Raw genomic sequence first — 21,386 nt, forward strand, 5'->3', positions numbered from 1 at the left:
ACGTCAGCCTGGTAAAGGACAAACAGAATTATGGTTCACAGTAAAGGACAAACAGAATTATGGTTCACAGTACCAGGAATCCCTCTTCATTTATAGAAAACAGGCCCACTAGGACGTTCCAGAAGAACCATGTGTGCATCAAAGCACTGCACAAAATCATCATAATGTTCGGTCTGAATGGCAGAGGAGACTTCATTATCTCCATACAAGAAGATCAACAGCAACATAAAATGATGTACAAAACCTTTGAATGAGTGAGTGAGTTTTACTTTTACGCCACTTTTAGCAATATTCCAGCGATATCATGGTTGAGAACACCAGAAATGGGCTTCACACATTGTACCCATGTTGGGAATGGAACCCGGGTCTTCAGTGCAACGAATGAATGCTTTAACCACTAGGCCACCCCACAGCCCCAGAAAACCTTTGAGTGTTACCTTGAGTTTCTGAAGAAACAGTTACATGTTGGTCATACCAGTAAGTATTAATATTCAATAACTGGTTCACAGAAAATACCGATATTCGGAACCAAACCGCCAAAAAGAACATCTAACAAATGTAGATCTGAGCTGCCTGATTCACTGCAACCTCATCCATTCTCAATTTCCATCTTGTCCAGGAAAATTCCCGCACTACCCCGAGGCTATGCTGAGGCTGCAGACATGCATAACATCACGTCCAGCACGTGGCTCTCCCTCATCAATAATCACCATCAGCAGGCATATTAACGATGGTGATTTGTCCAGTAATAATGACCAGTCAATCCAGGGAGCGACTGCAAGCAGGTCATGCCAGGTCAGGAGGGACGGTTTGCTTTTAAGTTGCAGAAATAATTTCCAGAAAGGGATGATATTCTTGGCCCTAGGGAATTGAAATGGGACATAAACAACTGAACGACTTCTTTTATGATGGAAAAACACAGCTGTGATATGGGCCTTTCTCCAGCCATGTTTTCATAATTCAACACATTAAGGAAGTAACAGGCAACATCTTCTGGACATTTCTTCAGGAGAGTGTAAGAGTGTTGGTCACTGGGGTGTGTTTATTTAGGTCAAAAGGAGAAATATTAGAAAGAGGTATATAGAAATGTTTGTGTCTGACCTTGGCAAACCAGACAAGGATTCATGATGAAACAAACCATGCAAGCTTTATACCAGTTGCCTCTCACAATAAGCATAAGGAACTGGAGACCTTTTACTCAAAATCCTTGGAAACAATGAATACTTTATACAACTAAATGTTTGTACTATGTGTGCACAAAAACCTCATGAATTAACATCACCAAAATTATATATTGTCTCAGTAAAAATCTTAATTATCAAATGCTAAGGATATGTTTAGAGTGAGTGAGTGAGTTTAGTTTTACACCGCTTTTAGCAATATTCCAGTAATATCACGGCTGGGGACACCAGAAATGGGCTTCACTCATTGTACCCATGTGGGGAATTGAACCTGGATCTTTGGCGTGACGAGCCAAGGCTTTAACCACTAGGCTACTCCACTGCCCCGGATATGTTTAGAAATGTATCCATATGACCAATGACAGAGCCACTGAACCAACACTTTGGAATCTCTATCAAAGCACATACTTGTCTTGCAGCAAAATGTTTCTAGATGAAGCAGATAGAATTGTACAGATGTTTCCAATCACACGGTTAAAAAACAATAAAAGTAATGCAATTATCAGAAGGTTTCAATATCATTACGGAATGACAGAGGATGCTTTCCGACAGTATTAATTAAAGTGACTGGCATACCACACAATGTATTGATCTTCAAAACAAAGGATTCAAATGTTGTCTCAGAATAATTCAAATTTTGCGCTAATCACATGTTGTTGAAGACAAGCTGTCAACAAGACTGTCATGTCTACTTAAAAGTTTCACTTCCATAAGCGGATTTGTCAGCTAAAAAAAATACTTTTAAAATGTCTCAAATCTCAGATGCACCTTCTCTTTCTTTTCTCCCCAAGTTCAACATGCCACTCAAAAATATTACAAACTTTCCAAATCAATCGGGACCTGCCAGAATGGGCGAAATACACATGAAGGGAATCACCAATCTCTTGAGACTGTTTGCAGAGGACAAGAGGGTCACGTTTGGAAAGACAGATATTTCAAAAGATGGTGACAGAGTTGTCTGCTCTTGAAACACAGTCTAATTAAAGTCTGCAGAGTTTATTAAAAAAAGCCTGTTATCAAACGAGTGATTCACTGACTAGGCTGAGAAGGTCACCACTGGCGTACATGTTTGGATTTAAGAGAAAACGAGTCTGTCATGGACCTGGATGGGGAAGTTTTGAGAATTTTGAGGACTGTGCTACAGCCATCATTAATTGTAACACCCATCAATTTACCATAAATGAATTACAATTGAAGCTACTTGCTTTATGAATGGAATAAAGTTGTAAAAGCAGCTGATCATTGAAACAGAATTTCCATATTTACTGGCTGGATTATTCAAAATATTCCGACATATTTATTGCCGCTGATGCATATTGTTACCCACAATCTCTAATTAAAGAACACAAGACTTTTATGAATGGTATTACAATGTCAACTCAAAGTGGAAAATAACATGGCTTGAAAAATGAATTTTCTAAGATGATACAAGAATTCACTGTCTTGGGACAAGTCACACAAATTTACAATTCAAATTCTGAAACCCACACTTTTGAAGTGCCAAACTGGCTAATCTGTTTGGGATGGTGTTGAAACATTTGAAACTGGAAGCCACCAAGCCAGTTTCTCACTTAAGAAACAAAATCAACCAATCCAAGATAAACCCTCAGTAAGAATTTGAATATGACACCCAAATAGGAAAGGATATGAAATTTCGATTTCAGGGGGTTGGTATTGGTGTAGCTTGGAGAAATACATATGTAACTTTGGGGTAATGAATGAAACAAATTAGTTATGGGTTGAATAAACAGGCTTGTATTTCCTCAAGTTGGAATTGCCTTAAAAAATGCTTTCTGTGTTTGTAGAAACGGACCAAAAAATTCATATGATTATGCAAATATTCTTAGCATTGTGAAGACAAATATTTTGCAAATTTAAAATGAAAACTTGTCTTGACTGGAAACTGATGATTCAGTCTATTCCATCGAAATCGGCAGCAAGAATAACTGAGGTAAAGGAAGTAGAAAGGAAAGTCAATTAAAATTTTCCCAGCCATATATATGGAAGTGCACTGAAATGTTTCAAGTACTCTGCCATGTAGTTTTACATGAAAACTGTAATTAGAAGATGGAAAAAATGCACTGAGTCTTCCTCTGACATTTGACGTGAAATGAACGTCTAACACCCTTGATTGTACACTACGCAGGTAGGAAGTCATCAGGAGCAACTGACACAACCAGCTTCCCGCGAAAATTAACGTAAAATTGACGTGAAACTAACATGAAACTGGTGAAAGTGAGGCCAGATCTCCAAGAGGGAATTCAGAATCCATATCCCAAAGAACAGAACAGAACTCTTACTCAGCAATTTCAGGTTTTACTTTCATCGTAGCAGAGACAGGAAATGTATTATTCCCTCCTTCCCTACAGGAAGCTTGAGTGTTGAGATCTACAAGAATTCTCTCCGACATCTTCAATTGGGCGAACTAATTCTAAAACCTGTCCCGCATACCATCAAAATTAAGGTCACATTTTTTCAAATGAATTCACAGTTCAAATTTTCATATTATCAATAAAGAAGAAATGAACAAAATAATTTTGTCACAAAGTTCATGAAGATCATAGCACAAAATGAATAAAAAATGATCACATCATAATTTCCATTTTTCATTTCTTGACTGATGAAACTTAACTTAATATAACATCATTTTTGTCACAAATTACTTAAACATCTTTGTACTTAATAAATTAAAAAATGTTCGCTTCATAAACTTGTAAGAACTTTTTCAATCATTTGGAATTTTAATCAATCTTTCACACTTACACTTCTATTAACGCAGATGAGACAAACACGACTAACTAAACTAGTTTTGCCGCTAGATTCACGGCTCCGTTGAACCTATTACCATATCATGTCCGTGCAGGCTGGAAGAAGTCGGAAACATCAATAAGTGAGTCATTCACAGAAAGACTGTTATTCCCCATGCTTCATTGGAGTCTGGTCATATCTGCGTCCTCATCTCCTTACAGACGAAACTTAAAACGCCTTGGAGAATTCCACCAATAAAATATCATTCCCCTTGCTTTAACTTGGATTGTGTCTTTGGCCCATTCCTTACAGTTGAACCAACACTTTTGAGAATTCCACCATTAAATGGATTGCCTCCTGGGCCTGGTAATAAGTGAAACTTTAGAAATATTACAGTGCATAAAACATGAAGGACTGACAAAAGAAATGATATCATGGAGGGTTGCAACAAGATATGGATATTGATACATCATCAAAAGACATTAGAGTTATAGCCAGCTGGTCCAAAGCTCATGTCAGACAGACAGAACTCATTCGGTATTTCAGACTTGGGGAAATAACAAATCATTGTGTATGGGGGCACCTTGGCCTATGCGAGTACACTTTTACAGCGTATTAATCAATATTCCAGCAATGTCATGTGGGGAATCGAACCCTATTCTTTGGCGTGATGAGCAAACACCAATGGGCGGGCTACCCACTGCTCCCTTGGCCAGTATAAAGGCACAGATCATACATCATTGGAAAGAAGTTGGATGGTTGACCATGTCCACAAACTTGATCCCTGAGAATCTCCAAGACTCCAGTGCTACCCTGCACCAAAGTATGAGGGTGTCAAACACAGCTCTGCAGTGAATGGGTACCTGTAGGATGAGATAATACTGTGATGGTTAACTTTCCAGCACCTCAAAGGCACTGTGGATTGTATACTTTCCAGGAAGATGAGGAAAACAATTGAGTGAAATTTAACGTCACTATAGGCTACCTCATTGTGCCCATTGGGATGTTGAAGATAATTGATAACCTATCTTCATTGGTTCAACTCTTCTGAGTGAAAGCAACTGAACACGGAATGTTCAGTAGCAGTATTACTGTGATACTGACTGAGTAAATGTTCTTTACCACAGAATGTCACGAGCATTCATTCAAGGCTGTATTCCTAACCTGTAACTCTTGCGAAACAGACCCATTGATTTCAAACTGATGCCTTTCACACATGAACAGACTTCCGTCTTGAACCAATTATCATTCCTTGGTTACTTCAGATTCTTCTACTCACTTTAGACAGCATACTACCAAATTAATAGGCTCAAAAAACATTCTTATCAAGAACTATTCTAAACTGATTCAGGTGGTCCATCTAAAGAAATCTGCCTTAAGAAACACTTCCTCTCCCTGAGTTTCCACGGAAACTGAGCGTTTAAAAGAACGTAAAGTAGCCTAATTGGAGTACTATGGATCTCGCAATAATAAATACTCACTACAGCTGAGGGTCCTTCATGTCGATGTGAGAAAGTTCACGCAACTTATCTCTCATCAGTTACAAAAGTCTATTTCTGAAACATGTGCTGCTTTGTCACAGCTGAAAATTCATAGTTTTTGTAACCCAAGTTCACCACACTAATCCACTTCCTAGTGGGCAACTTATTCATTAACTTGAGGTCATGTTTGTCTGACCTCAGGTCCCAGACATATAATGAGCACAGTGTTTAGGTAGCTATAGGATCGTGTGAAGATTACACCTCTTCAGTTACTCGTACAACAAGTGTAGCCTCAAACACAAAGCAGACAATTGCCATGTACATGGTGTTCAATTTCACCAACAAAGGTTGGAGTGTTTTTCTAAATCCCTGCACAGGAATGGACTAGGTTGAGCCCCTTGCCACTCCTGACATAGAGAACCCATCAAATACATGTACTACTGGGAAATAATCCATATTAGCTTCATTTAACATCAAGTCGGCTCACTAAAAGCTTGTGTGTTTTAGTTCAAAGAATCACATCACTGGTGGTCTTCCACTCCACAGATACGTGCCCGAATTAGAAACATTACATATGGTGCAAAATGGAATTTTCTTTTCAAAGAAATATTTTCTTAATCAGAGAACGTATGTGCTAATGCTTTCAATTAGGAACAGAACTGTTTGATGCAATGAACATTTCACCCCTTAGTTTGGAAATTTGCCACGGTGGTCACAACTGGGCTGATCAGGAAGTAGTTGATCTTGCCTTAAATACAATAAAAGACAACTTCTTTAAAATCATATGAAAATATTTACCCAACCTTACTCAACATATAAAAAACAATTGTGTGTTTTTATAATACACTGGCTTAGTTTAAATTCCGCACACATGATGTTATCAAAATTCAAACAATAGAAATCTATTTTTGAAAATCGGCTTTATCTTGCGACATCAAAGAATAACACATAGGCCTGTCCATCTTGGTGGCATCCCATAGAAAGACTGCACAGAGGAAACAGGGCTTTGTAGGTTTCCGAACGCAAACACCTGTGAAAACTATTTCATTCACATTTCCAGGAACTTCTGGCGCCTCTCCAAGACAACATTGGCAATTGCACACTCAGATATCATAACAAAATCCCCATAGTCTGGAATTATGACTTCATTCACAGAATGCAACCACTGATGGATGCTTTCTTAATCTGAACCATGGCATGCTTCCACCATTTTTTTCAGAGCTGGGTTACCAGGAAGCTCCTTACAGATTCATTTACATCAAAGCATAAATCTGGTGATTTAAATCTGGTTTTCTGGGATATTTTGTCAGATTTACAAAACATTTAACACAAACAATAGTTTTTAACACAATACTTTTTCAGCCAAAGAGATTGCTTGTAGTTGTGGAATATATGAAGGTTTAGATTTCTCAAATTTCTGAGACATCATCATGTTTACATTTCTGAGAACTAAGTTCATGTAAGCAACCATTATCTTATGACAATTTTACATAGTGATTGCTCATTAACCACCTCATATGATTAAAACAGATCATGAATAATCTGATACACTTTCAAAACCAGAAGCATATCTTATGATAAGATCAATACAAGTTCCTGACAAAGAAACCCTTTGATCCTGTCATATTTATGAGAACAAGAAATACATGATAAAATATTACCAACTTTCACTCATTCACAAATGTATTTCACATCAGACATCAAAGCAAATTTGTCAAACAAGACAACATTTGTGGTGGCAGGTTGTGTGAATGACTGTCAAAGCGATCATCATGGCTGGGCACAGAGCATTCTCCAAGCCACAAAATAAGCAGAGATTGTAATTCCATAACCTGGCACAAAGTGCTTTGCACTTTTAAGCAATACAAAATTTTGTAGAAACAAAAATCTTCTTGGCAAACATTTTAAACAAAGTCACAGAAAACAACATATTTACAGATGTTAAACCCCATTTTCAGGTGAAGAGGTATTTTTTGGCAATCTGACTAATTGGTTGGAGATTTCTTGGCCATTTTGAAAAAGAATGGCTGAGATTATAAGTGACTGGATGTTCAGCATCTGAAAGTGTCATTATTGAGGGTAATCTGTTGTACAGATAGTGTGATAATCAAGCCAAAATAAACACCTGCGAAATACCTGGGAATAAACGAGCTGCCAGAATGGTTTTCCTATTTCTTATATTCAAAACCACGTTCTTAGCAATACATTCAGCATATAGAAGCACCCCAGGGTCCCGTTCCTCAAAGCGATCATAGCGCTACGACTGTCGTAAGTCTATGTTAAAGTATGGGAGTTATGACTGTCGTAGCGCTACGATCGCTTTGAGGAACGGGGCCCTGAACTACAGATACACTTGTTGTTTTATATGACATAAGAAGAAACAAAATATTTTCCCAATCAAAGAAAGGTTTGGTTTTTGATGAAGATGAAGGTTTTCCCCTTTCAAGTATTGGTCATTATGCACTGCTTAACAGCAAATTTGAATCAGGATCTTATGGTTAGTGTTTATTTCGTGAGTGATAGTGCGATAGCGGACTTACGCTACCAACCACTTGTTTATCTTGCCAAGATCTGAATACTTTCACGCCTCCAAGCTAATACTGTAACAACAGCGACCCCTGGACAAAAAGCTTCAACCCACTGTCAATCATAAGGCAATATATTTCAACCAATTTCTTTTGATATACTTTCGTTTATCTTTCTTTATGACTAACTGAAAACATCCAAAATTAGCAGTATCTTGAAGTTTGAGAAAAACTTGTGCATTTTGTAGAAGAAATGAGAAAACACATGTTATTACACATTTTTCCCATTTGTAAGACCAAAAAAGATTTGAAGCAATCCTCTCCGTAAGACCTGGCCCTGATCCTTGTACTTGTCAATCATATCAAGTTCATTTCTCATCTCTACGTGCATATTATCGCAACAGCTGACTTCCTTGTCAACAGTGTAATATTCACAAATTCCACAGCATATGAACAAGAAGAGAGTTATCGAAACATGGCTCAGGTTGTGAAATCTAGCTATAAAGAAAGCAGAATCTCTCAGCAGCCTGCTAATAAGCTTGTCTCTATCTGTAAGTGACAGTTTTAGTGTTGTCTGTTTCAAGATAAAGTTTGCTGAACAGTGAAGCACGATAGGCTTGGTGATACAGCTCTCATAAAACAAGACAATTGCTTCCATCGAGAGCCATAATGCCCAAAGCTGCAATAATGCTTGACTTACTGGACAATTTTAAACCTCACATGGCTTTTCTTGTTAGAACAGCATGTAAAATAAACAACATTTCTCCCCATAAATGTTTTCCTATGTGACAACTTCTCATCTGTCATAAAAGCACTTTTTTTTTAGGACAAAAAGGATGAGAAAGCCACAATAACTCGGTGCGCCTTGGGGCTGCAAGTGTTGTATACTCTCCAGGGAGTTGAGATTGATAATATGATGTGCCGTTGAGATTGACATCCAATGATCGAGGGAAAAAAATACTAGCGCCTTGAGCATGCACTAGTTGCCTGGCTATGTGCGCTATATAAATATCCTATAATATATAATAATAATAATAATAATAAAATAAGAATACACAAAATGTAAACACTTTATATGTTTAACTGTGTGATCAAAGACAAAGTGATCATGTCAATAGACAATAACATCTTCATGTGGAGAAAATATTATTTCCTTTCACAAACCAAGTGTTACAGATGTAGGATATTTAATTGGGTGCACGTTAACCAACCAGGTCAGTGAACTCTATCAAGAAGCTCACCGTTTCACAAACACCTGCTATCATCATTTGACAGTGATTCACAAACAAATACTTCAAAAAGTCTGAATCAAAGTCTAACTTGAGGTTTCTTATGGTTTTAGAATGGTTTTGAAGCTTTTGTTACATTCACTGACTGCTTGGAAAGAAACTGTCAGGTCTAAATACAAATTTTGATAGTATGCTCCAATACAAGAGAGAAACCAGGGTGTAACTGTTATAATGAGACTATCCCTAAATAGTTCTCCAAATAAATCCATCTAACCTACATTAAGGCAGCAGTGTAAATGGCCCTCCGGCTTATATACAGTGAGTATACCTTTTGTTGTGGAATCACGCCACACATCAATGAGTGTTTTTTTAAGAAATCAATTAGTTTGGACAACCCTTACAAAGGAGTGTACAAGGCCCACCCTAGTACAAAAAACTCTGTTATAGGACCACAGTGATTTCTAAGATGAAAAGATTGAACCAACAAAGACTGTTGTCGTGATTTTTAACTGCAGGCTACAATCACCAGGAACAAAATCTTGGGAGTTGACAAGAAAAATACTCCCTGGCAAAAATGACATTTACAAATGAACGTAATGTAAACCATTGTATGCTATAGATGTACTTAATGAGCAGACTGTGCTGAGGTGGCCACACAAAGTCAAGGTGTGGTAGGCACAAAAAGTACGCAGTTCCAAATGTTGCTAATCAGATCTATTTTCACCAGTGTAAAAGAAACTTAACAGCTCATATCTAAAACACTTCACCAGGTCTTTAAGTGAAAGAGCATCATTTTTCAGTCAGCCTTCAACGGCCATAAGGGAAGAACTTTTTTCATCTGTAGTGGGGTGGATAGCAGTGAGTGAGTTTAGTTTTACGCCGCTTTTAGCAATATTCCAGCAATATCATGGCGGGGGACACCAGAAATGGGTTTCACACAATGTGCCCATGTGGGCAATCAAACCCGGGTCTTCGGCATGATGAGCGAACGCCTTAACCACTAGGCTACCCCACCGCCCCGGGTGGATATCTGCCTATATTAGATGCAGATCACACGGGTCTCAAAGTGATCCAAAATCTCTTCATTTCTCTCCTGTATTTTAATAGTAATGGAGTTTGGGGACACATAGACAGATTCATAGACTGTACCAACGTGGGGAGTGAGCTTGTTTCCTTCTGTGACAAGCAAATACTCTAACCCCCAGGCCACCCCACTACCCCCTGTATCCCAGTCTTATGGGTATTCGAGTGCTTCAATCGTTGTTTTTAATTTTGCATGAACATTTGTAGTGAGTGAGTGAGTTAAGTTTTACGCCGCCCTCAGCAATATTCCAGCTATATGGTGGCAGTGTGTAAATAATCAAGTCTGGAGCAGACAATCCAGTGATCAACAGCATGAGAATCGATCTGCACAATTGGGAACCGATGACATGTGTCAAACAAGTCAGCGAGCCTGACCATCCGATCCCGTTAGTCGCCTCTTACGACAAGCATGGGTTACGGAAGATTTCATTCTAACTCGGACCTTCACGGGTCAAACATTTGTGAAACATGGCACTAACTTGTAAAAGACAACTTTATCATAAACACAAGCTATCATCCAAGTATTTACAATGCCTCTGTGATGGCATTCTCTTCCCACAGAGGTTACTTGTCATATCTTCCTACGTAACCTCTGTTCTAATACGGCCCTTTCATGGTGTGAGCGTTCAAGACTGGTGATTGGAGGCAATCAGATTTAGTTGTGCAATCAGCGACGTTGTTTCAAAAGTGATCATTCGCTAGGCCTCGGTAATTTCCGTATGCTTCGAGAAAACTAAACCTCTTCCCCTGCGTGATGCGCAAACGTTTCTTCTAGACAGAACTCAGTCATGTTATGGTGGATCAGTGGCGTCTCCATCGCCCTCGTTGACAACGGACAAGCTAGCCATTAAACGTCTTGTGTGTAACATCAACATAAGTCCCCGGCAGATGGGGGATATTTGTGGCCCCACATTTGCTTGTGTTAGTCAAGTTGAATCTAAGTCGATGTGACACGTGTTCTGATTGGATAGAAAGAAGGGAGATAATTCGTTTCACGATCTTTTGCCGCTAGGGGATTTTACGAGAACCGGGAAATATGGCCGTATTAGAACAGAGGTTACGTAGGAAGATATGACAGGAGTAACCTCTGTGAGAAGAGAATGCTGTGATGGAAGCCACCTTGATTATATTTAATCTTCACCATCTTTGAAACTTATAAATCAGATAAATCTTTTTACTTTGTATCAACATAAAGCAAGAGAAAAAGCTCACTTTCAATAACTGTCACAACTACAACTGCTTGTCTAACAGTAACATCCATAAATTGCTGAGAATAACATTTCATTGAAAAAATATATAACCATTTTCAACCTTCATGTACCAATAATACTAGCACAGAGACTGACTGACTGACAACAACAAGCAGCTTTTGCAATATTCCAGCAACATCACTAGGGACACAGAAAAGCTTCACACATTGTGCCCATGTCTGAACCCGGTCTTTACATGAGTAACTCCAGCTACCGCCCCCTAGCACAGAGAACAACAAGCAGGTTGTTTCCATCACTAGCAACACAAAAGCCTGCATTCTAGTACATGGGTATCTCCAGTACATCAGAGTCATTACAGTGAGGCAGTCCATCACTTCAGTACTGTAATTCCAGACGTGGTAGCTTTGATTAAAATGGAAAAAACATGGGTCTGTGGTGCGGCATCCACTCTGATCAGCTATCCCAGATTCTCAAAGATGCGCTATCAGGCAGGAGCTACAGGGCATGACTGATAGAAGCTTTTGTTAATTGACCGTGAATCTGTTAGAAGCTTCTTGCCTCTTTTCAAGCCAGACTCTCCATTTTTTCCTCTTCAGTTCTCATACATCCACAACATCATCTTGGGAGGTGGGGGCAGGCTATGATAAGATTATGTTTGAAAAATTGCTAACACTTTCATAATGAACATAGTGCCACCATATTGATCACATGTTACATTTGTAACTCTAACCATAAGCTTCCTTAAGCCTTGGAGCAAACAATTGCTCACTGAATTCTATAAGAAACCAACCAATGTATTTCAACTGACAGCAAAATAATACCATAAAAAGCAAGAAAAAACAGTTTGCAGACAACTGACAAAATTCAACGATATTTCACACTTCAGCTGTTCGAGTTGTCAACTTCGATAATTCTCTATGCAAAAGTTATTGAAAATTTTGAAATCTGATCGCAAAAAAGGCGAATATGGATTGATAAATATAGCCCGGATGAAGCAGTGTAAGACACACCATGATTTCAGCATCTCTGATAATGCTTTATGTGCCAGTATAATGGCCCAGACCACCACATATAATTATTAGCAAGATATTAAATTCACAACAGTCACCCAGCTTGTCTGAATCATGGAGGTGAAGCAACAACCTGTGATCTGTTGTTCATCACACACTAAGCTTGCAGCCATTTATAACCATGTAGCTTTTTCCACTCACGATTCCCGGATCTTGTAAATTCAGCCCAGCAATTTTACAGTATTTTCTTCCTGCATCAGAGCCAGTTAAGACTATAGGTTCTTATGAATATTTATGTCTCACAGTATGGTAATTACTACAGGGGCAATACTGAGACAATACAAAGGACAGAATTGACATTGCGGAGTTAAAATACAGAGATTAATCTCTGATTGTATGTGACATGTCTGGGTAAAGTGATACTTCTAATGGCTGCTGAACATGGCAGAAGAAAAGAAATTTGAATGTTAAAGTGGTATGACTGTCATTATACTTGTGGAGAGTTTTGAAAGATCCCCTCATTTTTAAACCAGTACTGGCAAGGCAAAAGCTGGTCTTTGCAAATGATAAATTTTGGTATTAAGAGTGCTGCCACAAGTCAGAAAATCTCACATGGGACATATTGAATCATGGCTTCCCCTCAGGAGCATCAGGGGCAGATAACTCTGTACATCTAACACAAGACTAATATTCAGTTTCTTATAGGAAAACAGTTTTAAGATATATTGTAGTGAAATTGTCCTTCATATATAATGGAAAGGAGCATTTCATAAATAAAGACATGTGTCTTACAATACACCCAAATCTACTATACAGAGGAATGGAATAAAGGTATCTTTTCAATGCATGAGAAAATAGTAATGACTAATATAAATATATGGAACAAAGTAAGGAGGTACATACCATAACAAAATGTATCTCTCAATGCAATAAAATAACACTACAAATGTCAGTTGCGGGAAACAGTATCTTTGCATGAATCTGTCACATCCATGGTCCACTGTTGAGAGCAGTTTTCATAATCACCATGCCATACTTTTATCATCATAACCTCATCTTCTGATTCTTGCACGTCTCAATTTCCAAGTCCCATTTGCTACAAATATTACTTTATAAAAAACATTACTTTGTTAATGTCCAGAATTCTCATGCACAAAGTGACCTTAGCACTATAACCATCTTATGTCAATGTTAGAGTATGGGAGTTACAATCATTGTAGAGTTAAGACTGCTTTGTGCAAGTGGGCCCTGAATTCACTTGCAATTCAACCACTTTTCAAAGGGCCAAAATGGTAACCATGTGGTCAAATTGTATAAGTGTGACACGTTTACCTAATTTGCCAAACCAATCACAACTCACACAATTTTGTAACCACATGGTTACTTTATGTTGTAAAGATGAAACTAAAAACCCCCAATGATATAAGCATGACACTGTAAGAAATTTTCTACTGAAGGGTTTGAACACAAAATAACGAAAAAAGAAAAAGAAAAAAAAGACTTCAAAGTGCTCAAACATATTGCATAATAACATGTGGACTGCAGATATTAGCAAGAGCTTTGTTATGCATAGAAACTTTCCACAAATAAGGTGTGCATGTGTCCGCACGTCAATATCCGCCGCTCAGACACATGTGATGCATGTGTTCAATATATCAGCCAAATTTCCTGAGACATGTTTCACACATCCTACATGAAACCCTTCCGTGCCAGCTGCTCATAAAACTACTTCTTTTTTTTTAATGATAACCCAATATATTCCCAAAATATTCATCTCCAAAAGCGTTGGAAAGCGTAATGTGCAAGATAAACACATTAACATGATGGTATTCATACTGTTTCTGTGTTTGTTTTAATATCTTGTTATGTCTGAATTATTAATTCTTCAAACTTTATCACATTGTGAATCAGAAAATATGTTTACAGAAGAAATTAGTTTTGTCATGAGTGTGGAAAAAGATAAGAAAACTGTGATTTAATAAAAACAAACCGCAATATCCTGCACTGGTTAAGGCTAATTTGAAGCAGTCAGAGGCTGTCATTGTGAGAGAGAGAGTGTAGCTATGAGGGAGTAAGTGAGCTAGTGCAAGTGTGTAAGCGTGAAATAGCATGAGAGCTGATGTGGGAGTGTATGAATGACTGTTTGGGCCAGTGGGCAAGTAATTAGGGTCTCAGACATTTAAACTTCACAGAATGCAAAAAAACCCAAAACTGTAACCTCAATTTTTAACTAGACTCTCTAATCACATTTTGTTGCAAACTCACAGGAATCAAACTGTGTATTTTGGCAAGTTTTAAAACTAAGTACACTGACCTCAATATGTCCTACTTAACGTCACACTGGCATACACTAGTGGTGGTCCGATTAATTGAAATAATCGAAGATTGGTCGCCATGACTAAACGACCAAGCAATCGATCATGTTTTCTCATAATTGAACGAAAACAATTCTGGAACACTTGTTTTCATAAACAATATTTTTCACATGGTTGGTTTTGTCTGTTACATTTCATAAGCACTACAAGCTCGTTTCAAGTCACGATTGAATATATCTTAAAACCCACAAGAAATTTATGTTCCTGACATACTAGTCATCCTTTAAAGATATAAAACCCAAAAGAACTACATGTTTTTCCCTTAGTTTTATGTGCATTAACAAATTTCATTAATGACGCTAACCAATTGTTTTTGATGATTGATCGGTTGTAATAAACCAATCATCAATTATGAGATTTTAACCAATTTCCAACACTAGCATACACTGGGGTATTCCAACTTTATGCAATTGCATAGATTGATGTTCATGCTGTTGATCCCTGGACTGTCTGGTGCAGATTATTTACAGACCACCACCATATAGCTGGAATATTGTTGTGTGCGCCGAAAAACTCACTTACTCACTCAAACTGTATGTCTGATGAAAACCAAGACAGAATAACTGATTGATGTGACTCCTAATGGAAAATCAACAAGAAAATGCTGATAAAATGTTAATTATAATCAGGATCGACCTGGTGCTGGAATTGTCAACTGAAACACCCTTGTTCTACAAAGGGCTGCAACTCTGCGCAGCAATGCGCAGCAATCTGACATGCTTCAGACAAATGGGCGATATAGTCCCTCACTGCAGTTGTGGGACACCACTGAGTGAAGTCAAACAAAATTGCCCACAGTGAGGTAAACATTCAGATTACCACCCTGCTTTAACACTGATGTTAAGCTTCCTCCTATATTCAAGATGTTTTTGCAGTAAGCATGTCAAGAGGGCATGACTTGATTTGTGTCGTGCAATCGGCAAATCATACGTCTTGCCTTACTCAGCCTGTTCTAGGTCTGCAGACCAATTTAAACAACCTTCAATTGGAAACATTAGAATGTAATTTCACGGAAGAGTCATGACATACTTACAAGGGATGTGACTGTAATGAATACAAACTCCAGCCATCATACCTCACTTCAAAGAATGAGCAATTCATGTTTCGTTTTTATCTCACGAGGAGACAAGGGTCTTATGTATTCATAAATTCAAGCTTTGATGGCCGATTTTGTCCTGCATTTGGTAATAAATTGAAGCATCTGTAGGTTGGGGATTCCAAGCCCTACACTTTGTGTCTGGCTTATAGGAAAAATCTTTATTCAGGATTGATCATGGAAATATATTCCAAGATAATTGCACCCACTATCTACATAACCCGATTTTGTCTGCAAATATTCATCCCAAGAAAATGGAGATTTAACACGCTGCCTGAATAACAATCATACAAGAAGACTCTAATTGTGGTCAAATTTCTGAACACGCGAGAAGAAATCAAAAACTTTAAAATAGGAATGTGAAACTGTCTGGAATAGAGACGGCTAATGATCAGTTTTCACAAAAATCAATAGCTCCTTGTCATATCTGGCCTGAAATTCAAATTATATTCCCTGAAATGCTGCTGATCAATGTGCTAGAAATGTTGAGATGGCATGAGCAAAATGGAAAATTCCCTTATGTCAGCTACAGGTCTCAAACAAAGGATGAAATTCATGATTACACAATTTCTGAATGATATCCCACACAGCGTCCATTTTGAAATTCTTTTCACTGACAAAATTGCAGAGAAAATGGTTGAGAAAATGCAATCTCTGCCAAAGGCCTATCCCAATGACAAGTAATTTTATCTTGGGAATACGATTACTGAAATATGCCTCCGAAGGTATTGCACATCATTGGAAATAATCACGTTATCACAGGTCTTTGTTTCCACGCCTTGTGTTGCTTGAGGGGTGGGTCAGTTGTGATGGTTGAGCAGCAACGCAAAAAAATTGAATTAGATGCTGATTAAGTTTGAGTAAATTGGTGAATGTTGAATGTTTTGGCCAGTTAGTACGTTGGAGAAATTCTTGAAGTTCCTTGGGGCACTTCACCAATGCAGCGATACCTCTGGCGACTTTTGACAACCACTTTACAAGCCAGATTAGTAGGCAAGCTCTGTGGGCGTGCTGAGAGGTGGCAATGGCGGATAATTGACAAGGTATCGTGAAAATGGAGACAAAAATAGCTCATATGATGCCATTTGTGTATAGCCACATACAAATAAATAGCTGTTTTTCCCTCATATATGAAACATAGAACTTCATTATCAGTCCAAGCAATTCTTTTTTAGAATAATGCTTCATATCTAGTAAAACCCCCGCAACTGGTGAGAGCAAGTAAAATCATATAGAACATACTGCTGTAAAACACAGGTGATACACAAAGGATAATGCATCTGACCATTGAATGTGAACACTAGCATATCTGCCAATGGCTCAGGCAACTAGAAAACTAGAAAGTATTGTCTTGTTCATTTTCACAGTACACAAGATATTACCCATTCAGTGACAAATGTACTTATGCTGGTTTTCTTCAAGTTTCCAATAAAGGCATTGTATTCAGTTGTTGTGGAATGTGTGACAACAAACTCAATAAAGTCCCCTTTTCTTATTCCTCAAACGATGCAATCAAGGGACAGTTGGCATACACTGGGGCAAGATGGTGATCATCAGAGCTACATGCCGCTCATCAGGGAAAGGACTAGATGATGTTAATCAAGGTCAGCGCCAGATGGCATTCATCACAGCAAGGACTAGATGGTATTCATCAGGGTCAGGACTAGATGGTGTTCATCAGGTGAGGCCTAGATGGTGTTCATCTGGGTCAGGACTAGATGGTGTTCATCAGGGTCAGGACTAGATGGTGTTCATCTGGGTCAGGACTAGATGGTGTTCATCTGGGTCAGGACTAGATGGTGTTCATCTGGGTCAGGACTAGATGGTGTTCATCTGGGTCAGGACTAGATGGTGTTCATCAGGGTCAGGACTAGATGGTGTTCATCTGGGTCAGGACTAGATGGTGTTCATCTGGGTCAGGACTAGATGGTGTTCATCCAGGTCAGGACTAGATGGTGTTCATCTGGTCAGGACTAGATGGTGTTCATCTGGGTCAGGACTAGATGGTGTTCATCTGGGTCAGGACTATATGAGTGTTCATCAGGGTCAGGACTAGATGGTGTTCATCTGGGTCACTCTATACGGTATGAGGTTTTGTTCAGGAGTCAGGACTAGATGGTGTTCATCTGGGTCAGGACTAGATGGTGTTCATCTGGGTCAGGACTAGATGGTGTTCATCTGGGTCAGGACTAGATGGTGTTCATCTGGGTCAGGACTATATGAGGTTTTCTTCAGGGTCAGGACTAGATGGTGTTCATCTGGGTCACTACTATATGAGAGGTTTTGTCTTCGGACTAGATGGTGTCATCTGGGGACTAGATGGTGTTCATCTGGGTGAGGACTAGATGGTGTTCATCTGGGTCAGGACTAGATGGGTGTTCATCTGGGTGAGGACTAGATGGTGTTCATCTGGGTCAGGACTATAGGAGGTTTTCTTCAGGGTCAAGGCTAGATGGTGTTCATCTGGGTCAGGACTAGATGGTGTTCATCTGGGTCAGGACTAGATGGTGTTCATCAGGGCCAGAAGTATTTCATCAGAGATAACAGACGATCCTGACTACACAAAACATAGAGACCGTTTGTCTAATCTTCTGATGTGTATATCAAATAAAGTATTAAGCTTCACTACACTACACTCTACATCACGCTGTATGAGAACTGTGGAACACAACACCGCACACATGTAAGTTCTCAGTGAGGCCCAATCACACCAATCACTACTGGAGATGCGGTAGATCATCCACTGCATCCACTTCATTTAATGAACCTCCATCAAGACAACTTCAAACTTGTTCTTCATGAAGGACACAAACTAAGTTCTTGAAAGGCATTTAGAAGTTGGACTGACATGAATACATGACACTTTTTATGAAGTTGTTATCAATAAATATGTGTCATGTAATCAAGGACAAATGTTAGAGAAGAATGAAAGCACAAATCCAGAGCACAAATCAGCCTTACCTTGTGAGACTTCACCTTAAATAATATCTTGGAAAGAGAAAAGTACAGAACAATTAAACTTAACAACTAGGTTGTTATAGCCAGGTATCATCTGGATGATAAATATTCTGTGTTATGTGTCTGTGAGTGCAAAATGTTTGTTGTATTGTTTTGTCTGCTAACTGCAAACCTCATAAACCTATCATATCAGTGAATGTCACCATTTAGATAACTGAACTAGCTCATAAAGATAAAACCCATTTCAGAATGTCTCATTTTGTCAACTCTGATAAACAATAACGGACTCCTATGCACGTTTACAACAGTGTGCCACATCACAGACAGAACCACAGACAGTTTCTATGGTTATTTGATATGATAGATTAAAATGGGCCAGACCAATTGTCTGACAGTTGTCCCCGTTAATCTGACAATAATTTCATGCATGGTCAGAAAAATAAAGGTTAAACTTTTCTTGATGTTTATTACACTAAGCCGACAGCAAGTGTGCGATTATCTTAAAGGGCCTATGATTAAGTTCCATGTCAGCGTACAAACAAAAGACATATCACATATTTCACAAACTGCGTGAATGTAACACACTGAAGGCAGACTTATGACATATCTTGAAATCTCATCATGTTTGGTGAATGAAAAGCAAGTTAGTTTTTTTATAGCAATATTCCAGCAATATCATGGCGGGGCACCAGGAATGGGCTTCACACATTGTACCCATGTGAGGAATCAAACCCAGGCCTTCGGCGTGATGAGCAAATGCTTTAACCACTAGGCCACCCATGGTAAGGTGAAAGATGTACAGATTGTTCTAGGTGTAAGATAATGAGTGATTTCTCTTGTAACTGTTATTTTTATCCATCATTCCAAAGGTCACCTCTGTTTCTGTCTACAAGCAGGTTTAGTGAAGCTGTTATTGTCTCATTGCTTAAAGTGATAAAAGTCATTAGTATTCACTGGTTTATCCTGGATTACAGGTTATTCTGCCTTCACCAGCAAGACAATCACAAAATACCCACAAATTATGCAGTGATAATGTACAGTACTGCTTTTTCAAAGGGGAATTACCAGTCTTAAATTGACCTCATAACAATCATAATACTCAATTTATATTTTCACTGAACAGCTGTATGTAAAGAAATATGAGTATACTATTCACACTTTGCTAAGGATCAAATCATCAATTCAACAGAAAACTATGATGTGGGGTCAAATTTGGTTTAAATATCTAGGCCTTTTGTACGCATGGATCCAAGTTTTCAGTATGTCATTTCATCTGGTGGATCCCATACTGCTATTGACAGGTGTTGTGTACTTATCAATGACCCGTGCTATGATTTGCAAAATGGTTGATTGGTGCCATGAAAACCATTTTATGGTTACTCATGTATCAAGTGCATACGGATAGCTTAAAGTGGCTGTTTTCTTAAAGATGTGTTACCATATCATTTATCCAGTTTTAAATGGATACGATTTCAAATTATAAAACTACGTTTAAGTAAAGTTGCGAATTTTTGTGATCCTTAGCAAAATGTGAGTAGTATATTTCTATATACAGTAATCAGTAAACATGTGTTCAGCTGTCCTGCGCTGCTGCAACATGTTCTACAGTAGGCGTGTAATCTAGCTAGTAGCAGCCAATACACATCTATGGATATCCTGCTGTTATAGCTTCTGCTGAGACCCAGTACCACAGAGTTGCCTGTCTATGTGACAATGTGATTAGTCTCTATGGTAATGTTTGTGTCAGTGGCTGTCTATATGTTGGAAATCCTACCTGTTCAGTGTCAGCCTTCTGCATGAAAGTGAGAATACATTAAGTGTGATCATCAATGTAACTGTGTTGAATACTTAGGTCAAACCAATTCCATTTCTGTTCATGGATACTTATGACAAATTCCTAAATACATACAATATTAGATAAAAAAATAAAATAAAAAAATAATAAAATAAAAATAAATGTCTTTAGGACGATGTATATATGAATACATAATGAGTGATTACTAAGAGACTGCATTAGAAATTTTGCAGCTCCTGACATTAAAATATCTAACACAATATAGAAATTGCTCATCCATAAAAAATAGAAAAGAAATTGGTTTGACTGAAAGAAGAATAACAAGTCACAGGAACCACTAGCCTGCATCAAAACCGTCAAGACAGTGGTCTATATTTTTTCGACATCATGAATTTTACAAGGTGCTTTGTTAATATCAACAAATGAGTTGCAAAAAAAACCCTCAATTCTGTTACATAATGAGACCACAAATACTTCAAGAGGTAACTGACATGAGGAACTTTCTAGTTAAGTTATGAGAGTATGTACAGGCAGTAGCTACTGTGACTTCCGTGATAAGAGAGTTTCCTGCTCACCCTTCTGGCAACCAGGGTATTCTCTCCATCATCCTCGTTCACTTTGCTCAGATTGTGTCCAGAGTCAATGTTTGGCACGCGGGGTGGGGGCATGTCTGGAAAATAGTCATGGTTTAGTG

The 21,386-nt window shown here is 38.4% G+C and overlaps 1 protein-coding gene across 1 annotated transcript in view; it reads right to left on the reverse strand.

Moving 5' to 3' along the window:
- LOC124259176 (misshapen-like kinase 1) overlaps window positions 1–21,386 on the reverse strand; it is a 186,133-nt gene that overhangs the window by 83,083 nt on the left and 81,664 nt on the right. The window contains 2 exon segments of the mRNA XM_046693274.1: window positions 20,672–20,689; window positions 21,268–21,362. Coding sequence (XP_046549230.1) covers window positions 20,672–20,689; window positions 21,268–21,362 — 113 coding nt within the window.

Source organism: Haliotis rubra, unplaced genomic scaffold (genome assembly GCF_003918875.1).
Source record: "Haliotis rubra isolate DU_JTF1 unplaced genomic scaffold, ASM391887v1 Scf711, whole genome shotgun sequence".
NCBI lineage: Eukaryota > Metazoa > Mollusca > Gastropoda > Lepetellida > Haliotidae > Haliotis > Haliotis rubra.